General features: G+C 47.7%; 1 protein-coding gene across 1 annotated transcript in view; it reads right to left on the bottom strand.

Annotated features, from left to right (window-relative positions):
• Positions 1–20,709, bottom strand: part of Ccdc93 (coiled-coil domain containing 93) — a 69,813-nt gene extending 49,104 nt beyond the window's left edge. The window contains exons 1-6 of the mRNA XM_060371724.1: positions 20,512–20,709; positions 17,389–17,502; positions 15,892–15,986; positions 12,294–12,405; positions 7,514–7,612; positions 5,171–5,227 (exon numbers count right to left, since the gene is read on the bottom strand). Coding sequence (XP_060227707.1) covers positions 5,171–5,227; positions 7,514–7,612; positions 12,294–12,405; positions 15,892–15,986; positions 17,389–17,502; positions 20,512–20,553 — 519 coding nt within the window. The 5' untranslated portion in view covers positions 20,554–20,709. The remainder of the gene's footprint in view (positions 1–5,170; positions 5,228–7,513; positions 7,613–12,293; positions 12,406–15,891; positions 15,987–17,388; positions 17,503–20,511) is intronic.
• Between the last annotated feature and the right edge of the window lie 1,740 nt (positions 20,710–22,449).

The following is a 22,449-nucleotide window of genomic DNA, read 5'->3' as shown; positions in this document are numbered from 1 at the left end:
AACAACAGAAAGGAAACTACATCACGTAACTTATTTAATCGAGGAACAATAAAAACAAGCAAACATAGAAACAAAATAACTTATTTTGTTATCCTCACCAAGCATATTCAGATTATACTTTATGTTTAGCCTTAAAAATATTTTTGGTGTAGTGAATGGTAGAAAGCCATACTTTTGTGAATGGAAAACAAAGGACCACAGCGCTACCCACCTGGGATTCTAGACTTGTGACCTACAGAGCCACCCCACACACATGTATGGACTTCATAGAACTCATCTCTTCAGTGTTCCCTGTTTTACGATCACGCTTCCTGCCATCACTGTTTTGTTTTATCTAAATTCCTTCCTATTCTTATTCTAGCACCAGCTTGTTAAGTTCCTGATGCAAACTCTTTGTTTTTATTAGAATCAATCCAAATTTCTAGATGACTTTGAAGAGCAGGTATCTTTATGACAATGTCTTGCTTTAAGATAAAGGTTTGGAAACAGGACTGGAACCTACCATAGATGTCCTCTGAAAAACTCCACCCAATAGGGAATCGAAGTAGATGCTGGGACTCACAGACAACTCTGGGCAGAGTGCAGGAAGAGTAAAGAGATAGTAGGACTCGGAGGGGACAGGAGCTCCACAAGGAGACCAACAGAGCCAACAAATCTGGGCCCAGGAGGCCCTTCCAGGACTGATGCTCCAACCAAGGACCATGCAAGGAGAGGACCTAGACCCTACTGCTCAGCTGTAGCCCACAGGCACCTCAGTCTCCATGTGGGTTCCCTATTAAGGGGAGTAGAGGCTGTGTCTGATAAAGACTCAGTTGCCTGCTCTTTGATCCTTTCCCCCTGGTAGGGGTCCTTGCCAGAACACAGAGGAAGAGGACTCCCCCTTTCTGAGGACTAGGGGAAGGGAAGAAAGGGGGAAGAAGGAGGGAGAGAGGGACCAGGAGGAGACAAAATTTAAAAAATTTGTGAAGAGAGAGAGAAAGAGACAGAGAAAGGTTTGTGTCTCCCATGATCTTCTGAACAGCCTGCCAAGTGAACAGTCATTATGTGGTTGACCTTCCCACAACCCCAGGCCACAAACCAGCTCACTATCAGACGTGTGTGTCAAGCAATCATCCTAAAAGGTCTCTACACAGTAAAGGAAACTTCAATTCTTTCAGAATCTAAGACCAGAACGTAAGATGGTTGTGGTTTAACTGTAAACTGCCCCCTATAGGCTCCTGTGTTTGAACACTCGGTCGCAGCTGGAGCTGCTGTTTGTGAAGATTCTGGAACTTTCGGGGGGATGCAGCTTTCATGGAAGAGGTGTGTGACTTGGGGTGGCTTTGAAATTGGCCCCCACTCTTGTTATCTCTGCTTCCTCTGTGGACGAAATGCAATCACTCTGCTTCCTGGCTGTCATGCCTTCCTCACCTTGATGGACTCCATCTGTGTGGAGCTGTGCAAACCAAAATAAACCCTTTCTTAGCTAGGTTGCTTTGGGTTGGGGTATTTTGCCACAATAGCAGAAATAAAACACTCCAGAGGGCCACAGCTGTAAACAAAAGTGCTCTGGAACTTGAATATCAAAAAGCTTAAGGAAACTAAAATGTCCTGTACATTTTTGCTGCTTCAAGATTATTAAGAATTTTTCCCCTCTTTTATGACAAAGTCTTGCTTTATTTATCCAGGCTAGCCTCAAACTCCTTGTTTCAAGAAATCCTCCAGATCAGGTGGGAGTATAGACACATGCCTGGCTACAGTTGTTTTTGTTATAAACATACAATATAACGAATACAAGTCTATTTTATATGGCACACATTCTGGTTGAACGTGCACATACATATGTACGTATGTACACATGCGACATATGTGTGGCATACAGTACACATTCAATAATCACTAGTGCCCACATTCTGACTGCCTCATTTGTCAGTTTACCCCCAAGAGGTATTCTTCTTGACTGCTAAGATGGCAGCCAGTAATCGCTCAGTGAAAGCTATTCAGATCTCTGTATGGGGATCCGTGGAATGCTGTCAGTACATGCTTGTCTCTAGTTGACCCCAGGATAAGCCCCTTCAAACAGCAGCACTGTACTCCAGTTAGAGCTGTTGCCTGGAGATGACCCAACTTACTAAGTCCTAGTTTACTTTTCTTTATGAAAACTTCCACTATCTTTAACATGCATAATCTCAAAATTTTAAGCATATATTTATTGTATGTGTGTTCATGCTTGTGCATGTGGAGATCAGAGGTCAACTTGTGAGAGTCAGTTCTCTCAGGATTGGCAGCAGGGCCCTTTTTCTGCTATGCCATTTCACTGGCCCTTATCACATTTTGCAGAAAATATCTGGCACAATGCTTGAGGGCTGTTCTCATAAAGTTTTGCCACAAATATCCCCTAGTTCACCCCCAGTGTCTCTACAAATAGCAAACTATAAATAGTATAAACCAGACCTATACAAAAATGAAAACTAGAATGAACCCTTGACACTGTGACTGCGTGTAATTTAATTTCCACCAAGCTCTTGCGTTATAATAGCACTGCATAATTGAGCTTAACTGCTATTCTCCTCTGTTACCATTGAAAGAGCCAATGACTCAAGACAGGAAATTGGATTCTTCTAAAAAAAGACTTCAAAACAATAGCACAAGGAAACCCAGAGCCAAGGGGACCGCTCGCTCTGCACACAGATGGTAGGCTGGCTGTGTACACTTTTAGTATGTACCTTCATATGCATCTTACCTTTGATACTGTGAAAGCATTTTAAGGCAGAGGCAGAGGCAAGGCACATGCTATTACTTTTAATTTACTGCTGAAGAAGCAGGGGCTAGGCATGTGGCTCAGTTGATAGAGCGCTTGCCTAGCATTCGTGAGGCCCTGGCTTCCAGCCTCAGACCTGCATAAACACAGTGTGGTAAAATACACCTGTAACTGAGCACTCATGAGGTAGAGGAAGAAGATTAGAAGTTCAATGTCATCCTCAGCTATATAGTGATGTCAAGGGCAACGGAGGGTAACATGAGACCCTGTTTCAGTAAAACAAAACAAAACAAAACAAATCCAACAAATGAAATAATTTGTCCAAGGTCCTGGGATATAGTATTGGGTCTAGGATGGCATTAGCCTAAGATAGCATTAGCCTACAATAACATTAGGATTAGGATAGCATTAGGCTAGGATAGCACTGGACTAGCCTAAGATAGCATTAGCCTACAATAGCATTAGGCTAGGATAGCATTAGGCCAGAATAGCACTAGCCCACTAGCCGGGTCTTCCCACGTCAATTAATAATTAAGGCAACCCCTCCCCAACAGGCCAACCTGTTCTAGGCACCCCCTCATTGAGACTGTCTTCCTAGGTGATTTTAGACTGTGTCTGGCTGACAATCAAAGCTGACCGTTGCAGCATCTCTGGCAGACACTTTTTAGTCGAGGAGCTATACATACATGTGCTTCCCACCCACCAGGGCTCCACAGGTGCCTACTCCAAGTGCCATGCCCTACCCCAAAGGCAAACAACTGTAGTTTACCAGTACTTTCCTTCTTTTCTAATTTTTACATTAATGAAGAAGCAAGCAAAGGCCACTGGGTGCTAAGTGATAGAGATGTGGAGAGAGATGGACAGTATTCGTTTGTGTGTGCTGTTCCAGACACAGCCCCAACCCCATCCCGGGCCTGTGCTCCCCGTGAGCAGAGCTCGCCTGCAGCCCAAACCGTCTTCTCACAGATCCGGCACAGGTGCCACGCCCAGGCTCTGTGAGTCTGTACCACACTGTGCCACTAAGCTGGGAACGCTGGTGCACACCTGTAAGCCTGGCACTTAGGAGGTTGAGGCAGGAGAATTACCACAATTTCAAGGAAATTGAGGGGTACACAGTAAAACTAAGCCTCAAGAACAAAACTCTCAAGATTTTCTCTTACTTCCCGCTTCAAAACAGAATGGAGCTGACAAGACAAAGGAGTGCAACGCGGCACAGAGGGTCGCACCTGTGTTCCTCATGTCTTCTACCATCAAGTGACAAGTGCCTTTCAACGTCATCACTTTGAGATAACGCAAATTCAGGTCCAGAATTACTGTTTCTGTAAAGACTCCTGAGCCAGCTCACAAAGCCATACGGGCCAGGCAAACTCAGCTTCTCATTTTGCTGCAACCTTGGCATCAGCATTAAACACACAGTTGCTTTTTAAGCTGGGTGGCCTATTACTAATCAGCACTAATTCAAACACCAAAACAAGTAACTCAGCTGGGGTAAGGGCTTTGTGGGTAAATGCACCTGCCATGGAGGCATAACGACTTGAGTGTATATCCCTAGAAGTTTACATCCCTACATTTAAAAAAAAAAAATGTATAATTTGAGTATCTTTAATCTTAGCACTTCTACAGGGAAATAGGCAGCGGAGACAGAACAATCACCAGAAACTCTCAGGCCTGCTGCACAGCCCCAAAACCCGGTAAAACACCCCATCTTAAACAGGGTGAGAGGTGAGGATAGCACCCGAGCTTGTCATCTTACCATGGCTGAATCCTGCGAACCAGACATGTAGAATGTTAGACATGCCAGATACAATGCTAATGTGATGTAATGTTGGACATGCTAGGACAAAATAAAGTCATAAACAAGAGGCACAATGTGCCGTGTGCTGCTTCTAGGAGAGAGAGACTGCACCAGACATAGAGCCTTTATTCTCTTCAGCTCAAAGCCCGAGGCTGCGGTCTCCCGGCTCTGTTTCACAGCATCTTAACAAAGCTCCTCACCCCCACTAGGGAAGCAGCTCATGTGCACAGACTCAGTATCAGAATGCACCCCGTATGGTGGCTTTCCTGCATAAGCTCAAAGCTACTTTGTCTTCCCAAAGCCCGCGTGGGGATGGGGCAGAAGGAGGCGGGGCAGTGAGTTCCATTCACCATACACGGCTCATCGTCTGTTCCCTAGGGCTGTGCAGTTGTTCCTGACTCTGATGTAGGAAGGGGAGCTTTGCCTGCTGATTTTTATCCCTGGAAACCAGAACTAAGGACTCAGGGCACGTCGGTGGGCTCCTGTGTCCTGGTGTGTGTGTCCTGAGTGTGTAAAGCGGGCAGGGATGCTAGCATATTCTCTGCTGCCTGCTCCTGGGTGACGTGTGACTTCTAGAGGGGATGTTTGGAGGCTACACAGTACCGGGGCAGATGCACGAGAACAGGGGGACGTACCGAGAGGTCGACAACCGTCTTGATGGCCTTGTCTTTTCTCTTTAGGAAGTCATCATCCTGCAAGACAGAACACAGGAACTCAACCAGTTCTACTGAGGACTAAAATCAGCTGGACATGCCAATCTCCCTTATCGAACGATTGCTCATTGCTGCTGTACATGAAGAACTCCAAATCTGCTTGTTAAAAATTTCTGTATGTATGTGCATGTTCCTGTATGCACAGGTGCATTCATGCGTGGGGAGTCAGGAAGATTACCAAAGCTGTTCTTCCTCAGAACTGTCCACCCTTTACTTTTTTGGTGACAGTCTCTCACTGTTCTTAAACTGGCAAGTGAGCTAAGCCGGGTCCCCTGGGAGCCTTAGGGACCTACCTGTCCCTACATCCCCAGGACTGGTAGGACAGCCTGGCTCCTAAAATGTCAGCCCAAGAATCCCAGTCGGTATCCCTTGCTTGCAAGGCAGGTGCTTTACCAACTGAGCTAGCTCCCCAGCTCTCAATTTTCTTATTAATTGGAATATATCTCCCATGGGAACATGGGAAGAAGCTAGAACCTCTGCAAATAACGCCGACGGGGCCTTACAGGCAGGAAGAGAAAGGGAGGCTACGGAGAGTAGGGGTTAGACAAGCAGCCTCTGCCCAGTCCTTCAAAGCACTAAACGCTCCAGTAAGTCACCTCAACTCCAAGCTTCAGTTCTTCCATCGCCTGCACAAAGGAGCAGCTGCCAGGATGAAAATGGAAGGCAGTGATGTGCTAAAGTATTTGATGGTGCTTAGTGTTCTTATTGTTGCAATTACTATAAACCAAGCCTGCGGGAAATGTGCTACACAAGTGTTTTTTTACAAAAATAGAATTGTGGGCTGAGGAGATGGCTCCGTCAGTAATGTCTTGTCCCACAGGCATAAAGACCTGAACTGGATACAGCCAGAACCCACGTAAAAAAGTCAGGCAAGGCGGCACACATTTGTAATCCCAGCCCTGGGAGGTAGGGACAGGAGGATCAGCCAGTCTAGACGAATCTATTAGCTCTAGGTGCAGAGGGAGACCTAGCCCATAACATAAGAGAAAAGAAAACAAAAAAAAAGTGGAGTGACTGAGGGAGCTACCTGAGGTCAATCAGGTACACACACGCACTTGACCATGTACATAATACGCACAAGCTTTTGCAATTTAGTGAAAGTTCTGAGTCAAACACTGAACTTGAGGAGAGAACAATAAAATGGTAGAGATTTATCCTCATCAGCTATCTAAAGAACACTTCTAAGTAACCACAAGGCTGCTCAGAGGTGCCAAGAGGGGGCGGGGCGCAGGACAGCTGCACTCTCTCTACCCCAGGGCTCTCCCCGTGCGCACTCATACCCTGTGAGAACAAGGAAGGAACAGCACACACACATTTAGCCAGAGATGCTTCTTCTGCAGCGGACAAGAATTAGGACCAGCCAAAGTGCTGAGAAATGCCTGTTGAGTGCTCACCCCTAAATGGGACACATATGCCAACTGCAGGAGAGAGTATAAATGGGAGAGCTCGGAGAGGATCTGTGCTGGTGGCTGCCCGTACCCCCTCGCTTTTGCTGGTTTGCTGGACTTGCCCCTAGGAACCCAACCCCCTGATCAGCAGGAAGAAGTCGAAACAGGGAACAGGCCCCCATTCCTTTAACCTTTCTCACCTACCTAGTGTTGGGGGTTGGAAGGGATTGGGGTAGAGAAGGGTGGTAGATATAAGAACCCAATAAAGTAGCCAAAAAAGTACACCTAGACACAGCTGCATGGCTCAGGGGACATCACAGAAGAGAATGCATTAAGAATTTCAGAACTGGAGGATGAGGAAGAGGGCCGTGGAGTACATGACATGGCCTCTGCACTCACGAGCTCACTGTGACTCCCAGCACAGGACCAGCCAACAATCCAGCAAGGAGTACCAGCTGCACGAGTGGGGTAAGAGAAAACAAGGGAGGAGAGCATGAGTGTGGGAAGGCAACATCTGGACACGCTGTCCATGCTGGGCAGGAAGGAGCTGGAAGTAGATGTGATCAAGATATACCTCATACATGTATAAAATTAAAGATTAGAAGAAAACCCAGCAAGCTGAAGAGATGGCTCAGGGGCAAGAGCTCTTCCTGCTCTTACGGAGGACACCAGGTGCTTCCCAGCACGCATGTCAGGTGGCACACAGCCTCCTGTAACCAGCTTCAGGGAACTCCTCAGGCACTTGCATTCATGAAAACACACAAACACACACAATCCGAACAAAACAAATCTAGAAAAGAAAAAAAAAAATATGCATACCAGGACTGAAAATACCTAGTAAATAAAAAAAAAAAAGAAAGTGGAGCACAGTACTGACCTCCGGGAGACTGTAGGTCTTCTGGAACTGGGATATAGAATAGGATCGGATGTAGTCGCCCATTTCTTCCTTTGTTTCTATAGCTCGTTTCACCAGCCACTGGGGAAGAAAGTGAGGAAGTGTGAGGCGACAGGAACGGACTCCCAGTACAGTGAAACTGCGCAGCCTGGGAAGCCAAGTCAGCACGACTGACCTGAGCAGGTGGGAAGAAACCCTGAGCACACCCTGTTCCACAAGAAGGGCAACCAGCTGGGCATCTGAGATGCTAAGATCCAGTGACCTTGTGTGACCAGCCCTAAGAAACTGAGCAGCGTCTGACAGCTACAGGCCTGTCTGCCTCTGTCAAGGGAAGGGGAAATCCCTTGACATTCTTTTGTCATGTAGCTCAGGCTGACCTGAAACCCACTATGTAGCTGAGGATCTCCCCAAGTGCTAGGACGTCAGGCATGTGTCCATCTCTGGCTTAAGCCTTGCTAAGGATGGAACCCACAGCTTATTGCATGCTGGGCAAGAACTTGACTAACTAAGTGAAATCCCTAGCTCTCAGTTCCCTAATGCTCTCTTATTCTCTCTCTTCACACACACACACACACACACACACACACACACACACACACGCACGCACGCACGCACGCACACGCACACACGCACGCACGCACACGCACATGCACGCACATGGGTGCTTTGCCTGCAAGCATGTCTGTGCACCATGTGCACACACTACCTAGAAAAGTCAAAATCCTCTACACCTGGAGTTGAAGATGGCTGTTGGCTGCCATGCTAGTGCTAGGAGTTGAAACCGAATCCTCCGGGAGAGCAGTCAGTGCTCCTAACTGCTGAGACACTTTTCCAATCCCTCCATATTTTTATTTATGCACACATGTGAGTGCATGGGGAAGGGGAGCACATAAGTGAAGGAGCCTGCAGAAGCTAGCAGGGAGCACTGGATCCCCCAGAGCCAGAGGCACCCCTGGTTGTGAACTGTCTGATGTGGGTGCTAGACACTGGAGTCTGGTCCTCTGAAAGAGCAGTGAATGCTCTTAAGAGCTGAGCCATCCCCAGGCCCAGTTTAGCGTCTATATTGAAAGGATCAGACTAACTTTGTAACCTATATGTCTTCTAAAGCCTATAGTTTTGAGTTTTAGGTCCAGGTTAAGCTAAAGCCTCTTAGTACCTTTCCAGAGAACGGAGGAATGTGACCCTATCTGTGAGGACAGATACAAAAAAGTGAGCAAGCAATGACCTTCACTCAGCAAAAAGAATGACCAGACCCTTGTCTTCGAGATAGTGTTTCTTAGCAACCAACCCAGATGGCCTCAATCCTTCTTCTGAGTAGACCCTGACCTCCGGCCAAAAGCCCGCAGCCCCATCTTCAAGGATGAGCTAACCACCCCCACCTTTAATTGCAGCTGCGTCCACACTTGGCAGGACTGGCCAAGCTTGAGCACCTAAGACTAACCAATTATCTTACTTTATAGCTTCCTCATCCAATCCTGAATTGCCAAGACTTCAACCTCAAAATTCCCGCGTCTTGTCTTTTAAAAACCCAAGGCCTTTGTCTCCCTCCCGGGGCCACTCTTGCTGACCAGCAGGGGTGACCCCACTGCACAATGGTTAAAATAAACCTTTTGCGATTTTGCATCGATGAGATCTAGTCTCCTGAGTTCTCTTCCTCCTTTCTGAATATTAGGCTCATGCTGGGCCTAACAATATATTCTAGACAGCAAAGAACTACAACAGAAGCAAAGCAACTCAACGTTAGAGCTCTTCGTGAACAATGAAAGCTCAAGGTGCCTGAACTCACAGAGCTCCTTCTACCTCTGCCTCCTGAGTGCTGGGATTACAAGTGTGCCACCACAGCTCGGCTTCAGTGGCCAATCTTAATGTCAGCGTTTTTTTCTGTTTGTTGCAAGAAGAGAGAGAGTAGCATAGAGAATGCTTGGTGCAACCTCTCTTCTGTCAGATGAAGGAAATCCTTGGGGGGGGGCAGGGCTGTAGAAGAGTAGGTATGAGTATTGGGCCTAAGGCGCTGGGATCACGGAAGGGAACATTCTAAGAATTCTTGTGACATTTAAGGTAGATGGTCCTGAGTTTTCTAGAACCTTACACAGAGACACTACATTACTTTGCTCAATGATCTGTAGCTACAAAGATAAAGCTGGGAGGTTTTCCGTATCAGGTGACTGAAAAGCCTGTGTTTTACTATGGTTCCCAGTCCTATGAGGCTGGTATCTGGAAGAAGCTAGCTCTGCTCTTCCCAGTTTCTGACTTTAAAAATCATGTAATTAAAACTGAAGCATGCTGTTGTGTAACATTTTCTTCCAAGATTGAAACAGGGAAGGTAAGCAACTCAAAATAACGCCAGGAAGTCTCTAAAACTGAAACAGATTCACTAGTCTCCACCCTGCCAGAGTAAGCAATAAATGCTGAAAAGGCCACTCGGACACAAGGAAGCCAAGCTACAAAGAAGACTGAGTGCAAACCAGCAGCCTAGAAGAAGCAGAAAGCAGGGGAGCTGCTGGAAGAGGTTTAGACTGGGAAGGATACTCTCCAACCTGATGAGCTGTCAGCAGGCTGTGCAGTGTGCTCCAGGTTCCCAGCTACCTTTGAGGCATCTCCGTTCCTGTAAGCAAACCCTCACCCACATTCCTGTAAGTAACTCTAATAGTATCCTTCAGTTCACCAGGCTGAACTTTGGTGCTATCTGTTCTTTGGTCTGCTGTGGGCTCCCTATCTGAGGTGAGTAGCAATATGTGGTATGTCTCCCCAGAAGAAGTTTTGTCATATAACACTTGTACAAACACAAATATGCATATCACACTCATGCTCACATTCATTCACACACTGACACACACACCATGGACAGTACACACACTGAGCCTCCTTTTTATTCCTGCTCTTCATTCATTCTTTCCACCATTAATGAACACATCAGAAGAGAGAACCTTTTGTCAGAGTTAACAGTTCCTCCTCAGAGAGAAGACCTACATCCTCAAAGCTGTTTGGGGACAGTGTGGTTTACCAGGCTCATGGCATACTTGGCCAGGTCCAGTTGCCTAGGCACCTAGATATGTGGCCCATAGCAAGGTACTCCTGGGGAAAGTCTATAATCTGTTTTTATTAACTAAATGCAATATCTTGATTGTAGACGTTGGAGAACTTCTCATCTCCCAACCTTTATGTGGGTTCTGAATTTAGGTCATCTCAATAATTCAAATTATGCTTGTGTAGAAGGCTGCCAGCACAAGTAAGAGACATCATTAGGCAGCAGTTGCCCAGAATAGGTTGGCCTCAAGAGCATGCTACACAGCACATATACCATGGGATGCATCCCTGTGCTGTGTATATCCTGGGAGGACTACCCTTCTGTTATTAGCATCTTCCATTCTCTTCCAGTTTACCACCAGCCCCACCGCCAGAAACCTTGGACACTGCTGAAATCATAAACAGAGCAGGAAGCACTAGCATTAGCCTGTACTCGAGCCTCCTCCATTCCCACCGGGAACCATGGCCCTGGATTATATGGTTCTGTCCCAGTTCCTTTTTGTTTCTGTGACAGAAAAATCTCAACAAAAAACAGGAGAGCAAAAGGTTACTCCTTCTCACAAGTACAGGTTACAGTCTATCTCTGTGAGGAAGTCAAGAACTTCAAACAGCTCATTACAGCTCATCCACAGTCTAGAGCAGAGAGAAAGGAATACGCATACACCTAGTGTTCGGCTGTACTCTCTACTCCTCACAGAGTCTGGGACCCACGCCAGGCACGGCGCTGCTCCCTTTCAGGCTGGGACTTCCCACATCAATTATGACAAGCAAGATACTCCCTCACAGACACGCCCACAGGCCAAGCGGATCTACGCAGTCCACTGCTGCTCCCTTCTAGTGCGATTCTAGGTGGTGTCACACTGAGGATGAGCACTGACCGTGTAGCCAGTGGTGCTCCACACCCTTAAATCCAGCATCTGGGAGGTCGAGGCACAAAAATATCTTGAGTTCAAGGCCCGCCTGGTCTACTGAATTCAAGGACAGCCAGGGTTACACAGAGAAACCCTGTCACAAACAAACAAACAGCAAACAGAAAAAGCTGCCCAGGCAGTGCTCATCTCAGTTCACTTCTGCCTCCTCGCGTCTGTTTCTGTTCCATGTGCAGAGATGCTGTTTGATGGATCATGTGATCTGGGAGAGCCGTCTGCGTCCCAGCATCCTCTCAGAGAACCTGCTCTCCAGTCCCCACTATCAAAGAGAATGGAGGGAACCCCCTAATCGACAGTCACTTTCTACCATGACTCCTCTAGCCGTGAAAAGAGCGCCTACGTTTACAGACTCAGATGCAGTTATGGAAGGAAAAGACATGTCTTAGCCAGCTTGTCTAGTCTGCTTGGCAAGCAGACACACCTAAGGATCAGTGTCCTCTGGCTTTCACATGCATGCACACACGTGTATGCCCACAGGCACAGATACCCACACACACCCGTATGCACACTCATACACCTACAAACACATGTGCACTGATAACATACACACATACGCACACAGCAAAACACACATACGAAAAGGAAAACAAAAGCCACTGATGGGAACAATCAAAGATCATAGCAAAGGCTAATATAAAACTATGATAGACGAAGGACCAGCTGCCCTTTGGGAATGACGGCAAAAATCCCTATCAACCATCCTGCACCAAATCCACAGTACATCCGGGATCCAGGCTGGGCTGTGAGAGCCAGATGTGTTCCAGGGACTCTTAGTAAGAGGCAAGAATCCACACAGAAGCCCTCACCTGCACGACAGGGAATATGTGGATAAAATCCATGCCCTGGATCTGGTGGGGCTCCAGCTGGTGAGGACACTTCATCCTTGGGAGAACCGAGACAATCTTTTCCGATAGAGCTCTGTCCAGGAAAAAGCAACAAGCTGAGTCAGGACACACTGAGTGGCTCTACAGACATCTCTAAAGCTTAGGCAGTACTCTGGACGTCCTGGCCTAGTGTGGGTAACAGTGACATTTGGCCAGATTCATCTTCATCCCCATGGACCGACAAGAGAAGCACTAGCTGCGTGCATGTAAGGTCACAAAACGATTCTTCTTAATGTTATCACTACTTCTTTTTCTTTTTGCTTTTTTAGGCAAGGTCTTGTGCAGCCCAGGCTGGCCTCAAACTTGCTAAGTAGACAAGGATGATGCTCCTGCCTCCGCCTGCGTGCCTCCACCATGGTGGCATGTACTGTTTATGTTGGTGCTGGGGATCTGTGATGGACGCCACACTAGGACAAGCATCTCTGCTGGTACCAGGCCCCGGCTCAGTGAGTCCCTATGATCCACACACCACCACACTTAGTGTCTTCTTCAGCAGGAGGAGCGCTCCCTCTAGTGGGCCACCATTTGGTAGCTTAAAATCCAGAGGACACACAGCCAACCATCTTGTCTGCCTTTCTAGAAGTTTCTCCCTGGCCACTCCTCATAGCCGGCTTAATCATGCAATTCATAAACACCCGGAGGGGAGGATACAGCAAGTCATTCTGAGGTTTATGAGCCTCTTAAAACTGCCTCCCAGAAGCTACAGACAGTCTCAGCAACAAAAGTAGGAGTGGCTCCCAGCAGGAACCCCAATGGCAGGAGCAATAGGGAAGGAAGCGCTGGGACAAGTGTTGGGGTGGGGGTGGGCAGGGCACGGACCAAACAGGGCAGGGAAAAGAAGTCAGGAAGACTTCTTAGAGACTTTACCAGCTACCCTCGGCTCTGCTCAGGAACTCTGACTTCCTAAAAAAATCAGGAGAACTTTTTTCTGAACAGTCAGAACTTCCTAAAAAGTCCCAGTGAGCTTTGTCAGCCTGACACAGCCTGGAGTCATTTGAGTACACCGCCCAGGTCACACTGGCCTGTGTGTGTGGTTAGGGGGTTGTTTTGTTCATTGCTATAGGAGTGCCCCGCCCATGTGGGGAGCACTATCCCAATGCAGGTCACCTTGGGGTGTACAAGAAAGTTAGCAAGCGTGAGTCTGAGGGTGAGTGAGCAAGCGGAACTCTGTCATGGACACTGTTCCCTTTCCTGCTGGAGTTGAACAGACTGTGACCTGCAAGCCAAATAAATCCTTTTTCCCCTAAGCTGCTTTTGATCGTGGTGTCTGCCACAGCAACAGAACACATTCAATAAAACTAGTGTAGGGCACCAAGCAAGCTTCCTGAGAGTTCAGACTGAGAGTTCAGTCCGACCACTGTCGTTACAGACTACCAATCTCACAATTTACGGGTATCTTCCTGTTAGACAGGCTCTCGCTCTGTTGCCGAGGAAAGCCTGAAACTGTAATCCTCCTGCCTCATCTTCCTGAACGCCTCGGTTACCGGTGTGCACCTCCACACCCAGCCAACTCATTTAAAGCTGTGTTAGACACACGGTTTCCTCCTGCACAGCAGTCAGTTTGTCGTGGATCTAAACGCCAGCCCTACCACCACCTATGGGACTTACAGCAAGTCATCAGCTCCTTGGTCAGAATGACCCATAACAAAATGAGAAGGAACTGGGACAGCAAGATGGATCAGAGGGTAAAGGCGTTTTCAGCCAAACCTGAGTCCAGTCTCCAGGACCCACAGAGTGACAGGAGAGAAGCAACTTTCACATGTGTTCAACGCCACATGCAAGCAAGCTCTGGAGCATGCACACATATACACAGGGCTGGGAAGAGGGTCCCCTTTGCTGGAGCCCTCTCCCCTCCAGCCTCAGTCCCACAGCACCATCCTGTATCACCTCACCTACAACTGCAAATGCCTCCCTCGGTGTTCCTCCCTATACTTTGCCCCAGCACTTGTCCTTCAAGATTTACTTTTTAATTTTTGATTATAGGTATGTGTGGCCAGAAAAGGGCACTGGATCCCTCGGAGCTGGAGTTATGGGCTGTGCTGGCTAGTTTTGTGACAACTTGACATGAGCTGTATGTAATCATTTGGGAAGAGGGAATACCAACTAAGAAAGTACAGCCACTAGAAGGACCCGTGGAAAAGCCCGTGGTCCATTTTCTTAATCAGATATTGATGTGAGGAGAGCGGGCACAGCCCACTGTGGATGGGCTGTATTTGAAAGCAGGCTGAGCACGCCTTGGAGAGCAAGCCAGCGTGCAGCACCTGCCTCCAGGCTCTTGCCCCCACTTCGCTCTAAGATGAACTGTGATGTAGAAATGTGAGTAAAATAACCCCTCTCCTCCCCAAGCTGCTTTTGGTCGTGGTGTTTATCATAGCAGGAGAAAAATAACTAAGACTCTGTTGTGTGCTGCCCAGCTTCGAGGACCAAACTCTGCTCTTCTGAAAGAGCGGTACGTATTCTTAACCACTAAGCCATCTCTGCAGCCCCACATTTTACTTCTTTGGTATCTGTAGTGTGTGCCATGCTGATTATAAGCTTTGTGAAGGCAGGGCACTTCTCCTTGGTGTCCCCAGAGTGCCCGAATAATGCCTGACCCGCAGTATTAACAGACTTGATAAATATTTATTGAAAGGATTAATTAAGCCTCTTTCCACCTGATACTTGCAATTTTCTCTTTTAAAAATTACCATTTACTCTGGCAAGATGGCTCAGTGGGTTAAGAAGCTTGCTGCCAGGCCTGACAAACTGACTTCAATCTCTGGGATCTAAATGATGGAAAAAGAAATTGACTCCCTCAAGTTATCTTCTGGTCTATCTCTCTCTCTCTCTGGTCTCTCTCTCACACACATAATTTTTAAGTACTATTAGTTTGAAAAATTGTATTTTCTTTTTTTTTTGATCCTATCCCTGTATTTAGTAATTACTATAAAATAGTTATACAATTAAGAATCTACCTGAAGATCAATCAAATGGCCTGTCTTCATAAATGCCCTTACCATTCTGAAGGCAACGTTAGGATGGTAGGAGATAGAAGGCCAAATAGAAACATTAAAAAGTCTTCTCTAAATTCTTAGAATCCAGGAGAAACTAATGATGCTAACGGGTTAAGGATCAGAAGTTGGGCTGGGAGGATGGCTTGGTGAGTAAAGGAAACGTAAGCCCAGGACTTTCAACGTACTCCTAAAACCCATAGGGTGTGGGGGAAGAGAGGGGGAGGCAGACATGGTGATGTACCACTGTAATCCCAGCCCTGCAGAGTGGAGACAGGCAGTGCCCTGGGCACACTGGCCTGCAGCCTAGTCTAGCTGGCAAGCTCCAGGCCAGGGAGAGGACTTGTCTTTAGAAAGGTAGACAGTGCTTGAGGAAATGCACACATGCATGCCTACACGCACCAGATCAAGCACAGCCTTACAGCATGAGAAATAAAAAGTATGTGTATATAAACATATGAGCACCAACTCCATCATAAAGACCTCCCCCCCACCATTAGATTCTTCTACGGCAAGCCCTGGGAACTTACATTTTTTGACCAATTGTAGAGTTTTCCTGAAAGAGTAAATCAACATCCACATCGAAGCTGCAAGTGGTGATACACCACGTCATCCCTCCTACTACCTGTAAGAAAGGAGAATGCTGTTTCTCAGGAGCCCCGCCCGCGGAGAGGCGGCAGGGTGCAGACTGAATTCCTAAACAGTTTGGACACATTCAATAGCACACAAAACTAAACCCCAGTGTGTGTGCGTGTCTGCTTGAGAGAGAGAGAGAGAGAGAGAGAGAGAGAGAGAGAGAGTGTGTGTGTGTGTGTGTGTGTGTGTGTGTATAAGCAAGATACCAAAGTCTGGTAGAGATCCTCATACTGCAGACCTTGTGTATTGAGACAGGGCCTCTCACTGTCCTGGAACTAACTTGACCACTTGATTTGGCTGGCCGGCCAGAGAGCCTCCTGTATTTTTCTGTCTCTATGACCCCAGTGCTGACATAACAAGTGTCTGTCGCAACACACAGGTTTTATATGGATCCTGGGGCCTGAACTTAGGTCCTCACACACGCACAGCACTTTACTTACAGCTCTCTCTACAGCCCTCCCAAATAATGGATCTGTAGAGCATCTTCCCAGCACTGTCCCAAATCCTTCTGCCGTGGGGGCAATGTCCGTCCCTGCACGTCTGCTCCAGAAGCTACTGGCCCTGGCTGGTTACTGAGCATTCAGAGTGCTGCCAGTGTGACTAAAAAGCTGACTGTAATCATGAAATGGTCTTATCACTCACTACTCCACTTTCTAGGGAAGGGTCAGATAGTATGTGTTCAAAGATTTCTTTTGTCATGTGATAAATTGTGTGTGTGTGTGTGTGTGTGTGTGTGTGTTCACCTGTTCATGGCCACATGAAGGCAGAGAGACACCAGGTGTCCTCTGGGGTTCTATGCCTTGGCTTTGGAGATAGGGTCTCTCACTAAGCCTGGAGCTCACCATGACCAGAGAGCCCCAGGGAGCCTCCATTCCCCAGTGCAGAGATTACAACTGCCCACCACCATGGCTGGCTCTTATGTGGAGACTGAATGAGATCCTCACGCTTGTACACCTAGCACTCTACCCACTGAACACATCAGCTGAGAGATATCTTACCCCAGTTTCTGACACGTGCCAGATGGAGAGAGATTATGTGTTTTACCGACCAGGATTGTGGGCAGCAAGGCGGCCATATTCTGGCTCCTTACTCAATAGCTGAGATGTAAGATAATATACACATTTCCAGGTCCCTAGCCCAGGCCCACCTATGCAGTCTCCCCAGACTGAGAAAATACTCTTTGCTTCTTTACCTTTCTTAAAACATTGTGCACAGGAAAGGAATCCAACTGCATCTATTGACCGATAATTCTCTTTGAACAGGGATCTGAGTATATCCCTGAGGAATCTGTATTGGGAGGAATGGAATCAAGGGTACAAAGGAAGTAAAAAACCATCACTTCATCCTCCGTTACCTTGGTTAATCTGCTATCCTTCAAAGAAATAGCGTACCTTGTCAAAAGGAGACAAGCCTTTAATTCTTGCTCTGAAATACCCAGCTGCAACCAAGAGCTCCAGAATTTCAGTCAACTTGACATTTTGTTCTTCATCTTCTCTTGTTTCCACCTAGAACAAAAGGGATGTGTGTAACTGGTAAAGACCGTGACTGAATGGAAACCAAATATATCCTTTCTGGTGGTGCCACAGTAGAACTGCCAAGAATCTCATGACTCTGGCTGAACTATTACACTATTTTCTCAAAGCTCCTAAGGTGGCTCAGAGGACACAGTGCTTATCATATTAGCATGAGGACCTGAGTTCAAATCCCCAGGACCCATGTAAATCCTGGGCAGGCTTAGCCGCTCACCTGTGACTCCAGCACTTGGAAGGCAAAGACCACAAGTGAGCTATTAATAGCTAGGCTAGTCCAACGAATAAACTCTGGGTTCGGCTGAGAGGTCTCGCCTCAATGAATAAGGTAAAGAGTGACTGAGGAAGACCCGTCAATGTCAGGGCTCCACACGCACTGGCATACAAGTACATGCACACCCACACATACACATGTACTCTCACACATGTGACAGTCCATACACATACACACAGACATGTATAGACACCACACATAAAATGCACACACACATACACAAATAAATAAAATAGGAATCCTTCACGTATTCAGCCATCACGTGCCATGAAAATACTGCCAAGAAGAGGCCAACACATCCCAGAAGGACCCTCTCCCACCCCAATGCACTGTGTATAGCATTCCTGCAGGCTGCCTATGACATTTATGGCTGAGGCCTCTCATCCACTCACCCCAAAATATAGAACCATATTTTTGCAATAGAACCAATGAAATAAATTTTTGGCACAAGACACTGAATGGGGATGTTTGATCTGAAATTCACTCCACACATTACACAAAATGGAAAGGGGCCATGGGCTGATACACGGAAAAGACCATCCTTTCCTGAAGCCACAAAATCCCACCACACTGGTCAAAACATCCAGTTACTAAACCCAGAACACTGGAAGCCACAGAGACGGTTCAATGGCTAAGGGAACACACTGTTCCTCTAGAGGACCCGTGTTCAGTTCCCCAAGCCCACACCAGGCAACCCACAAACACGATAACTCATTCCAGGGTATCCAACACGCTCTTCTGGCCTTCATAGCTACCCAAATTCATGTGTACATGCATACACACAGACATATACATAAGTAAAAAAACAAAAAAAAAATCTGTAACCAGGGCACTGATGAAGCTGAATCCCTATGTGCTCCTGAACAAGGCCAAATAAACTCTCGGCTATCCTGCGGCTCTCAGAGGCTGGAAGGATCTAGTCATCGTCTTCTCCCACTGGCTTATAACCGAGCAGCATGAGTTAACGGGAGTGAGGGCCAGGTGGCAGTGATCTTGTTTTGTCTTGCCTCCCCATTACTGTGGTTACATGCATGCACTACCACCCATTTTTCACCATCCTGAGCCCAGAGCCCAGAGCTTGTATGCAGGCACTACACCCCGAACCCTCATTATTTGGATCTTTAAAATTTTATCCCTGTACTATAATAATTTTGGGGACACAAAGCCTTTATATAGTTTGTTAAACTTATATCTGTGCACAGACTATATAATACGGTCATTGTTTCGTTTTTCCTGTGTTTTGTTTTTTCTTCTTTGAGACAAGGCCTCACTATGTATGTCACCCTGGCTGGTCTGGAACTCACAATGTAGACCAAGCTAGAGAAGAGCAACAAATCAGACCCAGTCTAGCCTAGTTGGGAATCTCCAGGCCAATGAGATGCTGTCTCAAAGGAGGTTTTCAGTGTTCTTGAGGATGACATGGGAGTCTCTATTATGACTTACACACACACACACACACACACACACACACACACACACACACACACACACACACTGATTTTAAGTGGCAAAGAAGAACTGAAATATTACAACTCAGACCCCATTCTTCACAATCCCAAGCAAAATCAGAAAAACACATACATAAAGTTTTACCTAATGAAGGGGTTCTGACAACTGAAAGCCACATCCCCCCCACCCACTTCTATATTCTCAACAGAACACACTGACTGTAATAAATCGGAATGAAGATGAAACAGAAGGATTTATGAGGGGCGCTGGGAGGCAAAATCGGTGCCGGTGAATATGAGTGGGTACAAGGCACGGTGTCCAATAATCAGAGAGCAGACCTCAGCCAAAGACTGCCTCCCCCACCTTAGAAAGGGGTCCCAGTGCAGCAAGGGTGTTCCCTATTTCTCTCTGGAAACTGGGTCTCTTCATTGAGCTCTAAGCTTTGAGTAAAGCAACTCGGGTAAAGCAACAACTGGAAACCCCAAGCTCTAACAGTGGCCCAATGAGGTTGAGCTTTTATTCCCAGCCAACGTGGAAAATCCTGCCCCTAGGATCGCGCGAGTAGTGACTACAACCGCGCCTGGAGAAGTCGTCCCTCTTTCCTATCAGCAGCAGGGTTTCTGTCCCAGCACAGGGCACCGATGGAGAGGGTGTCCTCAACTCTGCCATCACCCCGATGTGCGCATGGCTCCCAAACTTCCTCCATCCTCCCCGGCCCGGAGGTTCGGAGGGCTCCAAGCTGGGGAGGTGGCATTCCTTCCGGACGCAAAGGGAGTGAGAGGATGGCCACCTGGACCCCCGCAGAAGGAGACGAGCGTCCCAAGGTCACCGCCCTCTGCACACCGGGAGCCAGGACAGTCCCGCCGCACGTCTCGTGACTACTGAGACTGACTCCTGAGCGCAGCAGCCTTGGCCTCGGGAAGCCAGTCTCACAACGCGAGGGGCTTCCAGACAGCCCGAGCCAGGGATTCCCGGGGACCTCAGGATGTATGAGGTTGCATCTGCGCAGGGGTCTGGATGTTCCCTCTGTCCCCAGAGGACCCAGGAATCCTTAAGTTTGCGCCCAGCAACACGCTGTGCCCTGGCACGCCAGGGGACCAGTCAGCTGTCCCTCCAGGGTACCCAGGGCCCGCCTTGGGGCCGGCACACCTGAGCAGAAGCGCAGAGTGTCCCCGCCACCCCCCAGGCCGGTCCCTGCCCTCCGCCCGGGCTCGGCCCTCTCTCCCCAGCAACCCCAGGGTGTCAGGGACAGAGGTCCTCACCTCGGGGAGCCCCTGGCCCTCCGGCCCCTTGGGTAACCCCATGATCCGGATGCGCTGATGTGGAGCCGGAGAGAGCCGGCCCTACAACCCAACTGTGATCCGGGTGGGGTGCAAAGCGGAAACTTCCTTCACAGGAGCTGACACTACCACAGCCGGTCGGAGAACCGTGGCCCCGCGGAGCATGCGCACAAGGGCGGAAGCGCGGTACCACTGCGCCTGCGCAAGGGCAGCCAGACCTGCTGGGCGGGGCTGGAGCCTCCTCCCCTCAGGGGCAGTACTGAGCTGAAGATTCCTCCCAAGCTACTTTTTCTTTCTTTTTAAAATGTTGCTTTTTATTTCCTAAGTTTTTTTTCCTTAATTTTTTTCTTTCTAATACTTATGTTGTTGTTGTTTTAGTTGTCTTCAGTTTCTTCTTTCTTTTTCTCGAGGCAGTGTCTTAGCCTGGTTTAGCACTTGCTGTATAGCTAAGGATAACCTTGAACTTCTGATGCTTCCACATCCCAAGTAATGAGATTATAGGCATGTGCCGCTATGCCCAGATCAATTGTTTGTTTGTTTTTTTTTTAATCAGTTTACAAGTAGCATGTTTCCTTGTGGCATTTTCATATAATACCCTTCCACCTCCAGTATTTCTCCCTTCAACTGCCATATCACCTATGTTCTTTTACCATCCCCATTCCCCTCCAAGAACTTCTTAAATGCTATTTCCCTGAGCCATGAGGATTTCTTGCATCCCGGCTCCCTTTTCTTTCCTGGCTATTAGATGTTGTGAGTTTGGTTCTCTCCAAGCCTGCAGAAGCTCCCGGCTCCTGAGACCCACAAGAAGACGCACTCAGGTATTTTGTATGCAGCGAAGGCCCAGTTCTAGCCACACTCTTGTGCAAGTTATGAATATGTGGACCCAGGGACAGAGAACCCTAAAAGAGATGATTTAGGTCGGTTTCCTCCCAGCTTCTGCAGCTTATTCCCAGAAAGCTTCGTTTGGGACATTAGTCTCCAGCCATCTCATCCTGGCACTCTTCATCTTTCCGGGAGAAGTATTTCGCAGAGTCGTGTGACATTAGCTGCTGCCTCACATATGTATGTAGCCCTTGCTCGCCCCAGGGGATGGCAGCTATATGGAAGGATTGTCTTTTCCCCACCAGCCTAGCACACGCTGCATATGGGCTTCCCAGCCTGTTTTCAGTTTGTAAGGAACGGAGGCAGAGTGACGGGAAGTCTCTTGCTGTGGGAGGGGTCTTTACTGCAGCAGTGAGAGCACTTGCTCCTAGAGATCAAAGGGCCTTTGTGACTGCTCCCTCTTCCTTCTATCTCTGATAATCTCAATATTTTTTATTTATTTATTTTAAGTGTATGACTCTTGTGCCTGCCTGCATGCCTGTATACCATGTGCATGCGACCCCCCCGGAACGTGAACTACCCGTGGCCACTGGGAATCAAACTATGCCCTCTGCAAGAACAGTAAAACCACTGAGCCATCTTAACCACTGAGCCATCTCTCCAGCTCCTGTGATGGCTATTCTCCACTGTCAGCTTGACTACATTTGAGTCTTAGTTTGGGTTTCATCGCTGTGAAAAGATAGCACAACCACAGCAACTCTTCTAAAGGCAAACATTTAATTGGGGCTGGCTTACAGTTTCAGAGGTTTGGTCCGTTATCATCATGGTGGAAAGTGTGGAGGCAGGCAGGCAGATACGGCGCTGGTTGAGCTGAGAGGTCTAGTCTTGATCTGAAGGCAGCAGAAGGAAGCGGTACCCCACACTGAGGGTAGCTTGAGCACATGAGACCTCAAAGCAACACCCTTTCTCTAACAAAGCCACATCTATGTCCTCTGCTTCAGTTCCTCATGTTTTCTGCCTTGAGTTCCTGCCTTGACTTCCCTTCACGATTGGCTAACAACTGTAAGATGAAATAAACTCTTTCCTCCCCAAGTTGAT

The sequence above is a fragment of the Meriones unguiculatus genome, chromosome 18 (assembly GCF_030254825.1).
Source record: "Meriones unguiculatus strain TT.TT164.6M chromosome 18, Bangor_MerUng_6.1, whole genome shotgun sequence".
NCBI lineage: Eukaryota > Metazoa > Chordata > Mammalia > Rodentia > Muridae > Meriones > Meriones unguiculatus.
The sequence above is the reverse complement of the archived record's forward strand: the minus strand, read 5'-3'. Positions and strand labels throughout refer to the sequence as shown.